Raw genomic sequence first — 16295 nt, forward strand, 5'->3', positions numbered from 1 at the left:
TGGAACACAGAGGGTAAAGGGTTTTAACAGGAACACAGTGGGTAAAGGGTTTTAACAGACCACTGGAACACAGAGGGTAAAGGGTTTTAACAGGAACACAGAGGGTAAAGGGTTTTAACAGACCACTGGAACACAGAGGGTAAAGGGTTTTAACAGGAACACAGAGGGTAAAGGGTTTTAACAGGACCACTGGAACACAGAGGGTAAAGGGTTTTAACAGGAACACAGAGGGTAAAGGGTTTTAACAGGACCACAGAGGGTAAAGGGTTTTAACAGACCACTGGAACACAGAGGGTAAAGGGTTTTAACAGGAACACAGAGGGTAAAGGGTTTTAACAGGACCACAGAGGGTAAAGGGTTTTAACAGGAACACAGAGGGTAAAGGGTTTTAACAGACCACTGGAACACAGAGGGTAAAGGGTTTTAATAGACCACTGGAACACAGAGGGTAAAGGGTTTTAATAGACCACTGGAACACAGAGGGTAAAGGGTTTTAACAGGAACACAGAGGGTAAAGGGTTTTAACAGGAACACAGAGGGTAAAGGGTTTTAACAGGACCACAGAGGGTAAAGGGTTTTAACAGACCACTGGAACACAGAGGGTAAAGGGTTTTAACAGGAACACAGAGGGTAAAGGGTTTTAACAGGAACACAGTGGGTAAAGGGTTTTAACAGACCACTGGAACACAGAGGGTAAAGGGTTGTAACAGGAACACAGAGGGTAAAGGGTTTTAACAGGAACACAGAGGGTAAAGGGTTTTAACAGGAACACAGAGGGTAAAGGTTTTTAACAGACCACTGGAACACAGAGGGTAAAGGGTTTTAACAGGAACACAGTGGGTAAAGGGTTTTAACAGACCACTGGAACACAGAGGGTAAAGGGTTTTAACAGGAACACAGAGGGTAAAGGGTTTTAACAGGAACACAGAGGGTAAAGGGTTTTAACAGGAACACAGAGGGTAAAGGGTTTTAACAGGAACACAGTGGGTAAAGGGTTTTAACAGACCACTGGAACACAGAGGGTAAAGGGTTTTAACAGGAACACAGAGGGTAAAGGGTTTTAACAGGAACACAGAGGGTAAAGGGTTTTAACAGGAACACAGTGGGTAAAGGGTTTTAACAGACCACTGGAACACAGAGGGTAAAGGGTTTTAACAGGAACACAGAGGGTAAAGGGTTTTAACAGGAACACAGTGGGTAAAGGGTTTTAACAGGAACACAGTGGGTAAAGGGTTTTAACAGACCACTGGAAACACAGAAGGTAAAGGGTTTTAACAGACCACTGGAACACAGAGGGTAAAGGGTTTTAACAGGAACACAGAGGGTAAAGGGTTTTAACAGGAACACAGAGGGTAAAGGGTTTTAACAGACCACTGGAACACAGAGGGTAAAGGGTTTTAACAGGAACACAGAGGGTAAAGGGTTTTAACAGGAACACAGTGGGTAAAGGGTTTTAACAGACCACTGGAACACAGAGGGTAAAGGGTTTTAACAGGAACACAGAGGGTAAAGGGTTTTAACAGGAACACAGAGGGTAAAGGGTTTTAACAGGAACACAGAGGGTAAAGGGTTTTAACAGACCACTGGAACACAGAGGGTAAAGGGTTTTAACAGGAACACAGTGGGTAAAGGGTTTTAACAGACCACTGGAACACAGAGGGTAAAGGGTTTTAACAGGAACACAGAGGGTAAAGGGTTTTAACAGGAACACAGTGGGTAAAGGGTTTTAACAGACCACTGGAACACAGAGGGTAAAGGGTTTTAACAGGAACACAGAGGGTAAAGGGTTTTAACAGGAACACAGAGGGTAAAGGGTTTTAACAGGAACACAGAGGGTAAAGGGTTTTAACAGGAACACAGTGGGTAAAGGGTTTTAACAGACCACTGGAAACACAGAGGGTAAAGGGTTTTAACAGACCACTGGAACACAGAGGGTAAAGGGTTTTAACAGGAACACAGTGGGTAAAGGGTTTTAACAGACCACTGGAACACAGAGGGTAAAGGGTTTTAACAGGAACACAGAGGGTAAAGGGTTTTAACAGACCACTGGAACACAGAGGGTAAAGGGTTTTAACAGGAACACAGAGGGTAAAGGGTTTTAACAGGACCACTGGAACACAGAGGGTAAAGGGTTTTAACAGGAACACAGAGGGTAAAGGGTTTTAACAGGACCACAGAGGGTAAAGGGTTTTAACAGACCACTGGAACACAGAGGGTAAAGGGTTTTAACAGGAACACAGAGGGTAAAGGGTTTTAACAGGACCACAGAGGGTAAAGGGTTTTAACAGGAACACAGAGGGTAAAGGGTTTTAACAGACCACTGGAACACAGAGGGTAAAGGGTTTTAATAGACCACTGGAACACAGAGGGTAAAGGGTTTTAATAGACCACTGGAACACAGAGGGTAAAGGGTTTTAACAGGAACACAGAGGGTAAAGGGTTTTAACAGGAACACAGAGGGTAAAGGGTTTTAACAGGACCACAGAGGGTAAAGGGTTTTAACAGACCACTGGAACACAGAGCCATTAAAGAGTTCACTCCATTTGAACATGGTGAACTTTCCATCACTAAATGGCTGCTGTGCATCTCATCAGAGAGAGAGAAATGGAGACAGAGAGGGAAGAGCACAACATGACAGAGAGTATGCAAAACAAACAGAGACAAACAGCTAGAGAGACGAGCCAGCCATACAATGACGAGCCAGGCAGACAGATCCAGCCAGGCAGATAAAGACAGACAGAGACATGGACAGAGAGAAAGATTAAAAAATAAATAAAATAGCTTTCTCGCTAAATTTGGTGCAATGGGATGTTGTACCATGGTCCCTAACAAAAAACTGACAGAGCGACAGTCAAACAGGCAGAAAGACAGACCCAGACAGATTCAACTAGCTAGCCAGCCAGACAGATTCAGCTAGCCAGCCAGCCAGATTCAGCTAGCCAGCCAGCCAGACAGATTCAGCTAGCCAGCCAGCCAGACAGATTCAGCTAGCCAGCCAGACAGACAGATTCAGCTAGCTTGCCGGGCATACAGATTCAGCTCGCCAGCCAGACAGACAGGTATGGTCCCTCCTACCTGCTGAATAGGAACCAGTCTTCTTTGCTGTTTCTCCATTCCATCATGGTGGCCAGTACAGCTATTAGCAGCTCCTCCTGCACTGGTGTCGAGGCCTTGAGACAGCACAAAAGCACCGACACACACCCACAAACACCTAGAGGACCACAGAGATTACACACACCCTCACTTTGATATCGGGCTTGTGTATTCATTCCCATATCTACTAAAAGAAACAGAACATCATGTTTTGGTCATGAATAGCTACAGTAGGTTCTCGCATTTCACAATGGCCTGTAATCACTAGTTATTACTGCTAAACAAAATGCCTTTTCAGGGGAGATTCTTGTTGTTTGGTTTACTGCTTGAACAGCCTCTGAGATCATATTTGGTTATCAATGCAAAATAGGCTATTTTGATGATTGGCCGATACACTGAGTATACAAAACATTAAGAACACCTGCTCTTTCCATGAAATCCACACTTCAAATCAGTGTAGATGAAGGGGAGGGGAAAGGTTAAAGAAGGATTTTAAGCCTTGAGACATGGATTGTGTATGTGTGCCATTCAGAGGGTGTATGGGCAAGACAAAATATTTCAGTGCCTTTAAAAGGGGTATGGTAGAGGGTGTCAGGCGCCTCGGTTTGTGTCAAGAACTGCAACGCTGCTGGGTTTTTCACACTCAACAGTTTCCCGTGTATATCAAGAATGGTCTACCACCCAAAAGGACATCCAGCCAACTTGACACAACTGTGGGAAGCATTGGAGTCAACATAAGCCAGCATCCCTGTGGAATTCAAATACAATTTCTGTTAGCACTGAAATCCCTCCGAAACACGGCCCCCGACGACGGAGGAAAGAACGATACGGCCCCCGGCGACAGGGGAAAGAACGATGCGGCCCCCGACGACGGAGAAAAGAATGATACTGCCCCCGGCGACGGAGGAAAGAACGATACTGCCCCCGGCGACGGAGGAAAGAACGATACTGCCCCCGGCGACGGAGTAAAGAACGATACGGCCCCCGGCGACGGAGTAAAGAACGATACTGCCCCCGGCGACGGAGGAAAGAACGATACTGCCCCCGGCGACGGAGGAAAGAACGATACTGCCCCCGGCGACGGAGGAAAGAACGATACTGCCCCCGGCGACGGAGTAAAGAACGATACTGCCCCCGGCGACGGAGGAAAGAACGATACTGCCCCCGGCGACGGAGTAAAGAACGATACTGCCCCCGGCGACGGAGTAAAGAACGATACTGCCCCCGGCGACGGAGGAAAGAACGATACGGCCCCCGGCGACGGAGGAAAGAACGATACGGCCCCCGGCGACGGAGGAAAGAACGATACGGCCCCCGGCGACGGAGGAAAGAACGATACGGCCCCCGGCGACGGAGTAAAGAACGATACTGCCCCCGGCGACGGAGTAAAGAACGATACGGCCCCCGGCGACGGAGGAAAGAACGATACTGCCCCCGGCGACGGAGTAAAGAACGATACTGCCCCCGGCGACGGAGGAAAGAACGATACGGCCCCCGGCGACGGAGGAAAGAACGATACTGCCACCGGCGACGGAGGAAAGAACGATACTGCCCCCGGCGACGGAGGAAAGAACGATACTGCCCCGGCGACGGAGGAAAGAACGATACTGCCCCCGGCGACGGAGGAAAGAACGATACTGCCCCGGCGACAGGGGAAAGAACGATGCGGCCCCCGGCGACGGAGGAAAGAACGATGCGGCCCCCGGCGACGGAGGAAAGAACGATACTGCCCCCGGCGACGGAGGAAAGAACGATACTGCCCCCGGCGACGGAGGAAAGAACGATACTGCCCCCGGCGACGGAGGAAAGAACGATGCGGCCCCCGGCGACAGAGGAAAGAACGATGCGGCCCCCGGCGACAGGGGAAAGAACGATGCGGCCCCCGGCGACGGAGGAAAGAATGATACTGCCCCCGGCGACGGAGGAAAGAATGATACTGCCCCCGGCGACGGAGGAAAGAACGATACTGCCCCCGGCGACGGAGGAAAGAACGATGCGGCCCCCGGCGACGGAGGAAAGAACGATGCGGCCCCGGCGACGGAGTAAAGAACGATGCGGCCCCGGCGACAGGGGAAAGAACGATGCGGCCCCGGCGACGGAGGAAAGAACGATACTGCCCCGGCGACGGAGGAAAGAACGATACTGCCCCCGGCGACGGAGGAAAGAACGATACTGCCCCCGGCGACGGAGGAAAGAACGATACTGCCCCCGGCGACGGAGGAAAGAACGATACTGCCCCCGGCGACAGGGGAAAGAACGATGCGGCCCCCGGCGACGGAGGAAAGAACGATACGGCCCCCGGCGACGGAGGAAAGAACGATACTGCCCCCGGCGACGGAGGAAAGAACGATACGGCCCCCGGCGACGGAGGAAAGAACGATACTGCCCCCGGCGACGGAGGAAAGAACGATACTGCCCCCGGCGACTGAGGAAAGAACGATGCGGCCCCCGGCGACAGAGGAAAGAATGATACTGCCCCCGGCGACGGAGTAAAGAACGATGCGGCCCCCAGCGACGGAGGAAAGAATGATACTGCCCCCGGCGACGGAGGAAAGAACGATACTGCCCCCGGCGACGGAGGAAAGAACGATGCGGCCCCCGGCGACAGAGGAAAGAACGATGCGGCCCCCGGCGACGGAGGAAAGAACGATGCGGCCCCCGGCGACGGAGGAAAGAACGATGCGGCCCCCGGCGACAGGGGAAAGAACGATGCGGCCCCCGGCGACAGGGGAAAGAACGATGCGGCCCCCGGCGACGGAGGAAAGAATGATACTGCCCCCGGCGACGGAGGAAAGAACGATACTGCCCCCGGCGACGGAGGAAAGAACGATGCGGCCCCCGGCGACAGAGGAAAGAACGATGCGGCTCCCGGCGACAGAGGAAAGAACGATGCGGCCCCCGGCGACAGAGGAAAGAACGATACTGCCCCCGGCGACGGAGGAAAGAACGATATGGCGCATCTCTATTTTCAGGTAGTACAAAAGTACGTGGAATGTCGAGGCACGTTACAAGGAGCCGCTCCTTCTGTGATGAAAAACGACGTTGCAACACTCTGCACTACCTCCGGTCTCCGTTAAGGTCAGGGGTTAAGGTCAGGGGTTAAGGGCAGGAGTTAAGGGCAGGGGTTAAGGGAAAATAGGATCTTGAATGGGACTCAACAGTTTGGTCCCCACAAGTATAGTAAAACACACAAATGTTTGTTCTTACATGATCAGCCATGGAAATAAAAGTGCTGAAAATATATGTTGGCTCACTATTTAAAAAGAAAATGGAGAACAAACTATAGGAGGAAAAATACCGGCGTTTTGGCGCAGGTACAGTAGATTAGCTATAACACTGCCTAGCAAAATAAAATATATATATAGAAAAATAGAAAAAAAATATATATATATATATAAAAATATATAATGTATATATATATATAAAAATATATAATGTATATATAAAGTATATATATATATATAAAGTATATATATAAAGTATATATATAAAGTATATATATAAAGTATATATATATATATATATATATATATATATAAAAGTATATATATATATATATATATATATATATATATATATATATAAAGTATATATATATATATATATATATATATATATAATATATATATAAAAATATATAAAATATATCTATATATATATATTTTTTGCAAAATAGATTCTAAGTATATATATATAATATAGCCCAAAAATAATATTGCAATATGTAACTGCATATATCCCCCCCCCCCCTCCCGACATCACTATATTTTATCCATATGATTGGCCGTTCAGTCAAGCACCACCGCGCGATCACGTCACAACTTCCTGAGCAAAAAGAACCCCATTTCGATTTACAAAAAGGAATTCTTCAATAGTGAACATAGGCCGGTAGGTAGACTAGTCGTCAGAGGCGAGCCAGCAACCGGAGGGTTGCCCGTTCGAATCCCGGGTCCGACGGGGAAATATCTGTCTAAGAATTGAGCTGGTTTCAACGAGACGGTCGTTGGTTTCAAGTCGTCAAACGTTTAGTATTCTCTTTTCCTAGCCTGCAACGACGACATCAAGCCGGTGACTCTACACACTTGTTGGATGCAATTTGCTGTTTGTTTTGGTTGTGTATCAAATTATCTTGTTGCCAATAGAAATGAATGGTAAGTAAATGTGTTGTCATTAGGAGTTACTTTTATTGTAAATAAGAATAGAATGTGTTTCTAAAACACAGGCCCACCTGTGGTTACACCCCCTGCCCAGTCATGTCAAATCCATAGATTAGGGTTGAATGAATTCATTGAAATGGACCGATTTCCTTATACGAACCGTAACTCAGTAAAAAAAAAAAAGGTTGAAATTGTTGCATGTTGTGTTTATATTTTTTTGTTCAGTATAATAACCAAATGTAGCCTACTGCTGAATCAAATGAAATTGTGTTTTATTGTCACATACAGCAGACACGTGCAGTGAAATGTCTTCAATAGAGAGAGAAAGCATGCCAACCTGCAGGCTTGACACCGATGCATTTTAACTACACCGTGTCAGGGCCAGTAGAAATTATTTTCTGTCCAGCGAGAGAAAGGTAACAGGCACTGGAGTGTCTGTGTGTGACAGAGAGTGAATCTATGTGTGTTCTTACTGTGGTCCTCCTGCCAGTTGAGTATGCCAGCGGTAGCCAGGGAAATGACACGTTCTCTCTCCTCTGTGGTCAGATAGGGACACAGCACCTGTAGAGTACTGAGCCTGCTCTCTGACAGGGGGAACAGACTGACACACACACACACACACACAGATATTAGAACCATTCTTAGTGCTCTCTGCAAACCTGACTGTTTCCTTGAATGAAAGGAGAACAGGCCTGTTCCCAAACCTAGTGTTCCCAAACCTAGTGTCCCCAAACCTAGTGTCCCCAAACCTAGTGTCCCCAAACCCAGTGTCCCCAAACCCAGTGTCCCCAAACCCAGTGTCCCCAAACCCAGTGTCCCCAAACCCAGTGTCCCCAAACCCAGTGTCCCCAAACCCAGTGTTCCCAAACCCAGTGTCCCCAAACCCAGTGTCCCCAACCCCAGTGTCCCCAACCCCAGTGTCCCCAAACCCAGTGTCCCCAAACCCAGTGTCCCCAAACATAGTGTCCCCAAACATAGTGTCCCCAAACCCAGTGTTCCCAAACCCAGTGTCCCCAAACCCAGTGTCCCCAACCCCAGTGTCCCCAACCCCAGTGTCCCCAAACCCAGTGTCCCCAACCCCAGTGTCCCCAACCCCAGTGTCCCCAACCCCAGTGTCCCCAAACCCAGTGTCCCCAAACCCAGTGTCCCCAAACCCCAGTGTCCCCAACCCCAGTGTCCCCAAACCCAGTGTCCCCAAACATAGTGTCCCCAAACATAGTGTCCCCAAACCCAGTGTTCCCAAACCCAGTGTCCCCAAACCCAGTGTCCCCAACCCCAGTGTCCCCAACCCCAGTGTCCCCCAACCCAGTGTCCCCAAACCCAGTGTCCCCAACCCCAGTGTCCCCAACCCCAGTGTCCCCAAACCCAGTGTCCCCAACCCCAGTGTCCCCAACCCCAGTGTCCCCAACCCAGTGTCCCCAAACCCCATTGTCCCCAAACCCAGTGTCCCCAAACCCATTGTCCCCCAACCCCAGTGTCCCCAACCCCAGTGTCCCCCAACCCAGTGTCCCCAACCCCAGTGTCCCCAAACCCAGTGTCCCCAACCCCAGTGTCCCCAACCCCAGTGTCCCCAACCCGTGTCCCCAAACCCAGTGTCCCCAACCCCAGTGTCCCCAACCCAGTGTCCCCAAACCCCATCGTCCCCCAACCCATTGTCCCCCAACCCAGTGTCCCCAAACCCATTGTCCCCCAACCCAGTGTCCCCAAACCCAGTGTCCCCAAACCCAGTGTCCCCAAACCCAGTGTCCCCAAACCCAGTGTTCCCAAACCCATTGTCCCCCAACCCAGTGTCCCCAAACCCATTGTCCCCCAAACCCAGTGTTCCCAAACCCAGTGTCCCCAAACCCAGTGTCCCCAAACCCAGTGTCCCCAAACCCAGTGTCCCCAAACCCAGTGTCCCCAAACCCAGTGTCCCCAAACCCAGTGTCCCCAAACCCAGTGTCCCCCAACCCCAGTGTCCCCCAACCCAGTGTCCCCCAACCCCAGTGTCCCCCAACCCCAGTGTCCCCCAACCCAGTGTCCCCCAACCCAGTGTCCCCCAACCCAGTGTCCCCCAACCCAGTGTCCCCCAACCCAGTGTCCCCAAACCCAGTGTCCCCCAACCCCAGTGTCCCCAAACCCTGTGTCCCCCAACCCCAGTGTCCCCAAACCCAGTGTCCCCCAACCCCAGTGTCCCCAAACCCAGTGTCCCCCAACCCAGTGTCCCCCAACCCAGTGTCCCCCAACCCAGTGTCCCCCAACCCAGTGTCCCCAGCACTTGTGTTTGAAAGACAATGACTGACACCTGGGATATCTGATCTCTGACCTGTCAGGGTTAAAGTGGTACTGATATCTGATATCTGGCCTGTCAGGGTTAAAGTGGTGCTGATATCTGACCTGTCAGGGTTAAAGTGGTACTGATATCTGACCTGTCAGGGTTAAAGTGGTACTGATATCTGACCTGTCAGGGTTAAAGTGGTACTGATATCTGACCTGTCAGGGTTAAAGTGGTACTGATATCTGATATCTGACCTGTCAGGGTTAAAGTGGTACTGATATCTGATATCTGGCCTGTCAGGGTTAAAGTGGTGCTGATATCTGATATCTGACCTGTCAGGGTTAAAGTGGTGCTGATATCTGACCTGTCAGGGTTAAAGTGGTACTGATATCTGACCTGTCAGGGTTAAAGTGGTACTGATATCTGATATCTGGCCTGTCAGGGTTAAAGTGGTACTGATATCTGATATCTGACCTGTCAGGGTTAAAGTGGTACTGATATCTGACCTGTCAGGGTTAAAGTGGTACTGATATCTGGCCTGTCAGGGTTAAAGTGGTACTGATATCTGACCTGTCAGGGTTAAAGTGGTACTGATATCTGACCTGTCAGGGTTAAAGTGGTGCTGATATCTGATATCTGACCTGTCAGGGTTAAAGTGGTACTGATATCTGATATCTGGCCTGTCAGGGTTAAAGTGGTACTGATATCTGACCTGTCAGGGTTAAAGTGGTACTGATATCTGACCTGTCAGGGTTAAAGTGGTACTGATATCTGACCTGTCAGGGTTAAAGTGGTACTGATATCTGGCCTGTCAGGGTTAAAGTGGTACTGATATCTGATATCTGACCTGTCAGGGTTAAAGTGGTACTGATATCTGATATCTGACCTGTCAGGGTTAAAGTGGTACTGATATCTGACCTGTCAGGGTTAAAGTGGTACTGATATCTGATATCTGGCCTGTCAGGGTTAAAGTGGTACTGATATCTGGCCTGTCAGGGTTAAAGTGGTACTGATATCTGACCTGTCAGGGTTAAAGTGGTACTGATATCTGACCTGTCAGGGTTAAAGTGGTGCTGATATCTGACCTGTCAGGGTTAAAGTGGTACTGATATCTGACCTGTCAGGGTTAAAGTGGTACTGATATCTGACCTGTCAGGGTTAAAGTGGTACTGATATCTGATATCTGACCTGTCAGGGTTAAAGTGGTACTGATATCTGATATCTGACCTGTCAGGGTTAAAGTGGTGCTGATATCTGACCTGTCAGGGTTAAAGTGGTACTGATATCTGACCTGTCAGGGTTAAAGTGGTACTGATATCTGATATCTGACCTGTCAGGGTTAAAGTGGTGCTGATATCTGACCTGTCAGGGTTAAAGTGGTACTGATATCTGATATCTGACCTGTCAGGGTTAAAGTGGTACTGATATCTGATATCTGACCTGTCAGGGTTAAAGTGGTACTGATATCTGACCTGTCAGGGTTAAAGTGGTACTGATATCTGACCTGTCAGGGTTAAAGTGGTGCTGATATCTGACCTGTCAGGGTTAAAGTGGTACTGATATCTAACCTGTCAGGGTTAAAGTGGTACTGATATCTGATATCTGGCCTGTCAGGGTTAAAGTGGTACTGATATCTGACCTGTCAGGGTTAAAGTGGTACTGATATCTGACCTGTCAGGGTTAAAGTGGTACTGATATCTGATATCTGACCTGTCAGGGTTAAAGCGGTAGTGATATCTGGCCTGTCAGGGTTAAAGTGGTACTGATATCTGGCCTGTCAGGGTTAAAGTGGTACTGATATCTGGCCTGTCAGGGTTAAAGTGGTACTGATATCTGATATCTGACCTGTCAGGGTTAAAGTGGTAGTGATATCTGGCCTGTCAGGGTTAAAGTGGTACTGATATCTGACCTGTCAGGGTTAAAGTGGTACTGATATCTGACCTGTCAGGGTTAAAGTGGTACTGATATCTGATATCTGACCTGTCAGGGTTAAAGTGGTAGTGATATCTGGCCTGTCAGGGTTAAAGTGGTACTGATATCTGGCCTGTCAGGGTTAAAGTGGTACTGATATCTGATATCTGACCTGTCAGGGTTAAAGTGGTAGTGATATCTGATATCTGACCTGTCAGGGTTAAAGTGGTACTGATATCTGACCTGTCAGGGTTAAAGTGGTACTGATATCTGATATCTGACCTGTCAGGGTTAAAGTGGTACTGATATCTGGCCTGTCAGGGTTAAAGTGGTACTGATATCTGGCCTGTCAGGGTTAAAGTGGTACTGATATCTGATATCTGACCTGTCAGGGTTAAAGTGGTACTGATATCTGATATCTGACCTGTCAGGGCTGCCACAGAGTGTGTTGATGGTGCCAGCTGTTTCAGCCACGTGGTTGGTGTGTATGTAGTTCTGTAGAGTCAGAGACCACAGTCCCCCCTCCTCTAGTGATCTGAGGTGACAGGTACAATAAGGACAAAGGTTTAGACAGAGACCATCAGTCCTGTTATTTCAATAGAACAAACATCTGTAGTTCTGTAGAGTCATTACATTTTTTTATTTTTTTATTTCACCTTTATTTAACCAGGTAGGCAAGTTAAGAACAAGTTCTCATTTACAATTGCGACCTGGCCAAGATAAAGCAAAGCAGTTTGACACATACAACGACACAGAGTTACACATGGAGTAAAACAAACATACAGTCAATACTACAGTATAAACAAGTCTATATACGATGTGAGCAAATGAGGTGAGATAAGGGAGGTAAAGGCAAAAAAAGGCCATGGTGGCGAAGTAAATACAATATAGCAAGTAAAACACTGGAATGGTAGATTTGCAATGGAAGAATGTGCAAAATAGAGATAGAAATAATGGGGTGCAAAGGAGCAAAATAAATAAATTAAATACAGTAGGGAAAGAGGTAGTTGTTTGGGATAAATTATAGATGGGCTATGTACAGGTGCAGTAATCTGTGAGCTGCTCTGACAGCTGGTGCTTAAAGCTAGTGAGAGAGATAAGTGTTTCCAGTTTCAGAGATTTTAGTAGTTCGTTCCAGTCATTGGCAGCAGAGAACTGGAAGGAGAGGCGGCCAAAGAAAGAATTGGTTTTGGGGGTGACTAGAGAGATATACCTGCTGGAGCGTGTGCTACAGGTGGGAGATGCTATGGTGACCAGCGAGTTGAGATAAGGGGAGACTTTACCTAGCAGGGTCTTGTAGATGACATGGAGCCAGTGGGTTTGGCGACGAGTGATGCGTATCTAATTACCATTTTATTTTTTAAACATCTTTCACAGAAAAAATGCTGTCCCGAAACTCCGCGTAAACCGAAACTCGCGTGAAGCCGAAACTCCGCGTAAACCGAAACTCCGCGTAATCCGAAACTCACGTAAGAATATCAAGAAATTTAGCCCAAATATGTCAAATGTGGTTTTGGGACTAAAATACTGTATATGTTTGCTGGTACATCTGTCCAAATGAAAGACAGCCAGCCATATGTCAGCTATGGGGATTGGACCTGTTTCTTTCAAATGTACCCTTCAATTTTCACCTAAAATGACATACCCAAATCTAACTGCCTGTAGCTCAGGCCCTGAAGCAAGGATATGCATATTCTTGGTACCATTTGTTTGGAAACACTTTGAAGTTTGTGGAAATGTGAAATGAATGTAGGAGAATAGAACACATTAGATCTGGTAAAAGATAATACAAAGAAAAAAAACATGTTTGTTTGTACCATCATCTTTGAAATGCAAGAGAAAGGCCATAATGTATTATTCCAGCCCAGGAACAATTTAGATGTTGGCCACTAGATGGCAGCAGTGTGTGTGTGTGCAACATTTTAGACTGATCCAATGAACCATTGCATTTCTGTTCAAAATGTTGTATCAAGACTGGCCAAACGTGCCTAATTGGTTTATTAATGCATTTTGATGTTCATAACTGTGCACACTCCTCAAACAATAGCATGGTATTATTTCACTGTAATAGCTACATGTTTACCTGCTGTAGAGTGTGTCCAGTATATCAGTGGCTGGTCCTTGATTGTCTATACGGTCTGTTAGGTCCCAGTCCTTCAACATAGTGTAGTACTCTGTTACTAGAGCAGGGCTGTAGTCCATCTCCCTGCACCACTGCACCGCATACAGTAGCTCACAAACTGAGAAAGAAAAGAAAAGAAAAGGAAAGAAAGAAAGAAAGAAAGAAAGAAAGAAAGAAAGAAAGAAAGAAAGAAAGAAAGAAAGAAAGAAAGAAAGAAAGAAAGAAAGAAAGAAAGAAAGAAAGAAAGAAAGAAAGGAGAGGAAGGAGAGGAAGGAGAGGAAGGAGAGGAAGGAAAGAAAGAAAGGAGAGGAAGGAAAGAAAGAAAGGAGAGAAAGTTGTTTCTCCAGTTTTCAACAAGTCAACCTTTTCTTCAGTCGTCTAACTGAATGGTATTGAAATTAAAATGAGACGTTCTAAAATGAATTGAATGTTCTGAATTGAATGCCCTGAATTGAATGTCCTGAATTGAATGTCCTGAATTGAAAAGAACAAAAGTCAACTGAACTGAAAATAACTGAAGTGAACTTCAAGCCTCACCTGTGTGTTTGAAGTCTTTCATGTAGTCTCCTGCCCCCTCCTGGTCGTCTGGACACACTGCAGCCATAGCAGCACCAGCAGTAACAGTCATATCTGTGTTATAGACCACTCTGGTCAGCAGGGCACACACACACAGGTGGGCAGGCAGTCTGCTTGAGCCTCTGACCTTCCAGACCTCCATACAGGGGTAGTCACAGACCATCCTCAGACGTCCAGACAGCAGGGGAGACCTCACCCACTGAGACGAGAGGAGAGAGGGGGATAAGGGGACAATATACGAGAAGGACCAGGAAAGGGAAGTAGGAGGTAACAAGCGTTACCAAATTACCAAATGATTGGTTTTGTTCCAATCATTGTGTTCCAATCAGACTGATAGCAGATTCCACTAATAGTCGTCTACAGTGAAGAACATGATGAGTCAGTTGGTTTGTGTTACATCTAGGAATGTGATTGGCTGGTCGTACCTGAGGGGGCAGGGCCCGTCTGATCTTGCTCCACTCTGATTGGCTGGGAGTCAGGAAGGAGAGGAACTGAGAGAGGAGGGCGGAGCCTCGCTGACCAACAGATCTCAGTGAGTCAGCTAGCCTCTGGACTGCTAGAATCAATACCTGCAGACTGATTTTAACAACACATAGAACATCAGACCTAGAACCAACACCTGCAGACTGATAGAACAACACATAGAACATCAGACCTAGAACCAACACCTACAGACTGATCGAACAACACATAGAACCAACACCTGCAGACTGATAGAACACATAGAACATCAGACCTAGAACCAACACCTGCAGACTGATAGAACACACAGAACATCAGACCTAAAACCAACACCTGCAGACTGATAGAAAACACATAACATCAGACCTAGCACCAACACCTGCAGACTGATAGAACATCAGACCAAGAACCAACACCTGCAGACTGATAGAACACACAGAACATCAGACCTAGAACCAACACCTGCAGACTGATAGAACATCAGACCAAGAACCAACACCTGCAGACTGATAGAACACACAGAACATCAGACCTAGAACCAACACCTGCAGACTGATAGAACATCAGACCTAGAACCAACACCTGCAGACTGATAGAACATCAGACCAACAGCTAGAAGCATGTAGAAAAACATAAGTTGAACCACATAGATAAACTCTGTTTACCTTTTGACTCCCAGGGAGGAGGTGAGCAGCTGGGTTTTGACCCAGAATGCAGCGCTGTATAGGAAGCTACCCTCCTTCACCTCTGACCCCGAGTGATGGACCAATGAGAGGACACCGGCATGACACGCCTGACTCAGCTTCTTCAGCAGGGAGTCTGGGGGGAGAGAGAGAGAGAGAGCTGTACTTAAGTCCATGTAAGGTATCTAAGGTGTATGTGTGTACCTGAGAGATGCAGGGTGTCATTTCAGTTAAACTCAGGGTATGGCAAAGTAATGGGGGGGGGGGTTACATTTGATAAAAGTTAAGCTCATTTACTAAATTTACATAATTAAATAAATGTAGACTGCAATATACATGAGCATCTCCCTCTTCCATGTAATGAAGTACGACCGCAACCAATCACAGCCACACAAACAGAACTGGGAGGTGGGTCAGACAGCAGAGTGAGCTTCCCTGTCACCGCTGAGTTTATGACTGACAGGCAGCTTGTCCTATCAATAGATTGCTAGAAGTCGACTGACAGGCAGCTTGTCCTATCAATAGATCACTAGAAGACGACTGACAGGCAGCTTGTCCTATCAATAGATAACTAGAAGACGACTGACAGGCAGCTTGTCCTATCAATAGATAGCTAGAAGACGACGGACAGGCAGCTTGTCCTATCAATAGATAGCTAGAAGACGCATATCTTTCATTCTAGCGGGAGAAGGCTTTTAAATGAAAAGAAGCCTAGTTAAATTTATTGAAATTTGAAAAGGTTGAAAGTCGACGCTAATGGAAAACATTGTGTGTCTGGTCCCGTGTGTGTGTGTGCGTGTCTTACCTGACAGGTGTGTGTGTGTCGGGTCCTGTGTGGTGAGTGTGAAGACCGTCAGCAGTAGCTCCTCAGCGGAGGCCAGGAGGAGGCAGTGTGTTACGGAGGTGAAGAACGTGGAGGCCACATCACAGATGAGACACACCAGCGGCTCCAGATTACCCCTCTCAGACAGACCTACAGTACAATACTATATACAATATTACTGCAATACTATACAATATTACTGCAATACTAT

The 16295-nt window shown here is 47.4% G+C and overlaps 1 protein-coding gene across 1 annotated transcript in view; it reads right to left on the reverse strand.

The window, feature by feature from the left end:
- The window catches only part of ltn1 (listerin E3 ubiquitin protein ligase 1), a 92523-nt gene that overhangs the window by 44022 nt on the left and 32206 nt on the right, over nt 1–16295 (reverse strand). The window contains exons 17-24 of the mRNA XM_064971319.1: nt 16067–16234; nt 15244–15397; nt 14542–14692; nt 14078–14315; nt 13502–13658; nt 11843–11953; nt 7724–7851; nt 3076–3211 (exon numbers count right to left, since the gene is read on the reverse strand). Coding sequence (XP_064827391.1) covers nt 3076–3211; nt 7724–7851; nt 11843–11953; nt 13502–13658; nt 14078–14315; nt 14542–14692; nt 15244–15397; nt 16067–16234 — 1243 coding nt within the window. The remainder of the gene's footprint in view (nt 1–3075; nt 3212–7723; nt 7852–11842; nt 11954–13501; nt 13659–14077; nt 14316–14541; nt 14693–15243; nt 15398–16066; nt 16235–16295) is intronic.

The sequence above is a fragment of the Oncorhynchus masou genome, chromosome 8, assembly GCF_036934945.1.
Source record: "Oncorhynchus masou masou isolate Uvic2021 chromosome 8, UVic_Omas_1.1, whole genome shotgun sequence".
NCBI lineage: Eukaryota > Metazoa > Chordata > Actinopteri > Salmoniformes > Salmonidae > Oncorhynchus > Oncorhynchus masou.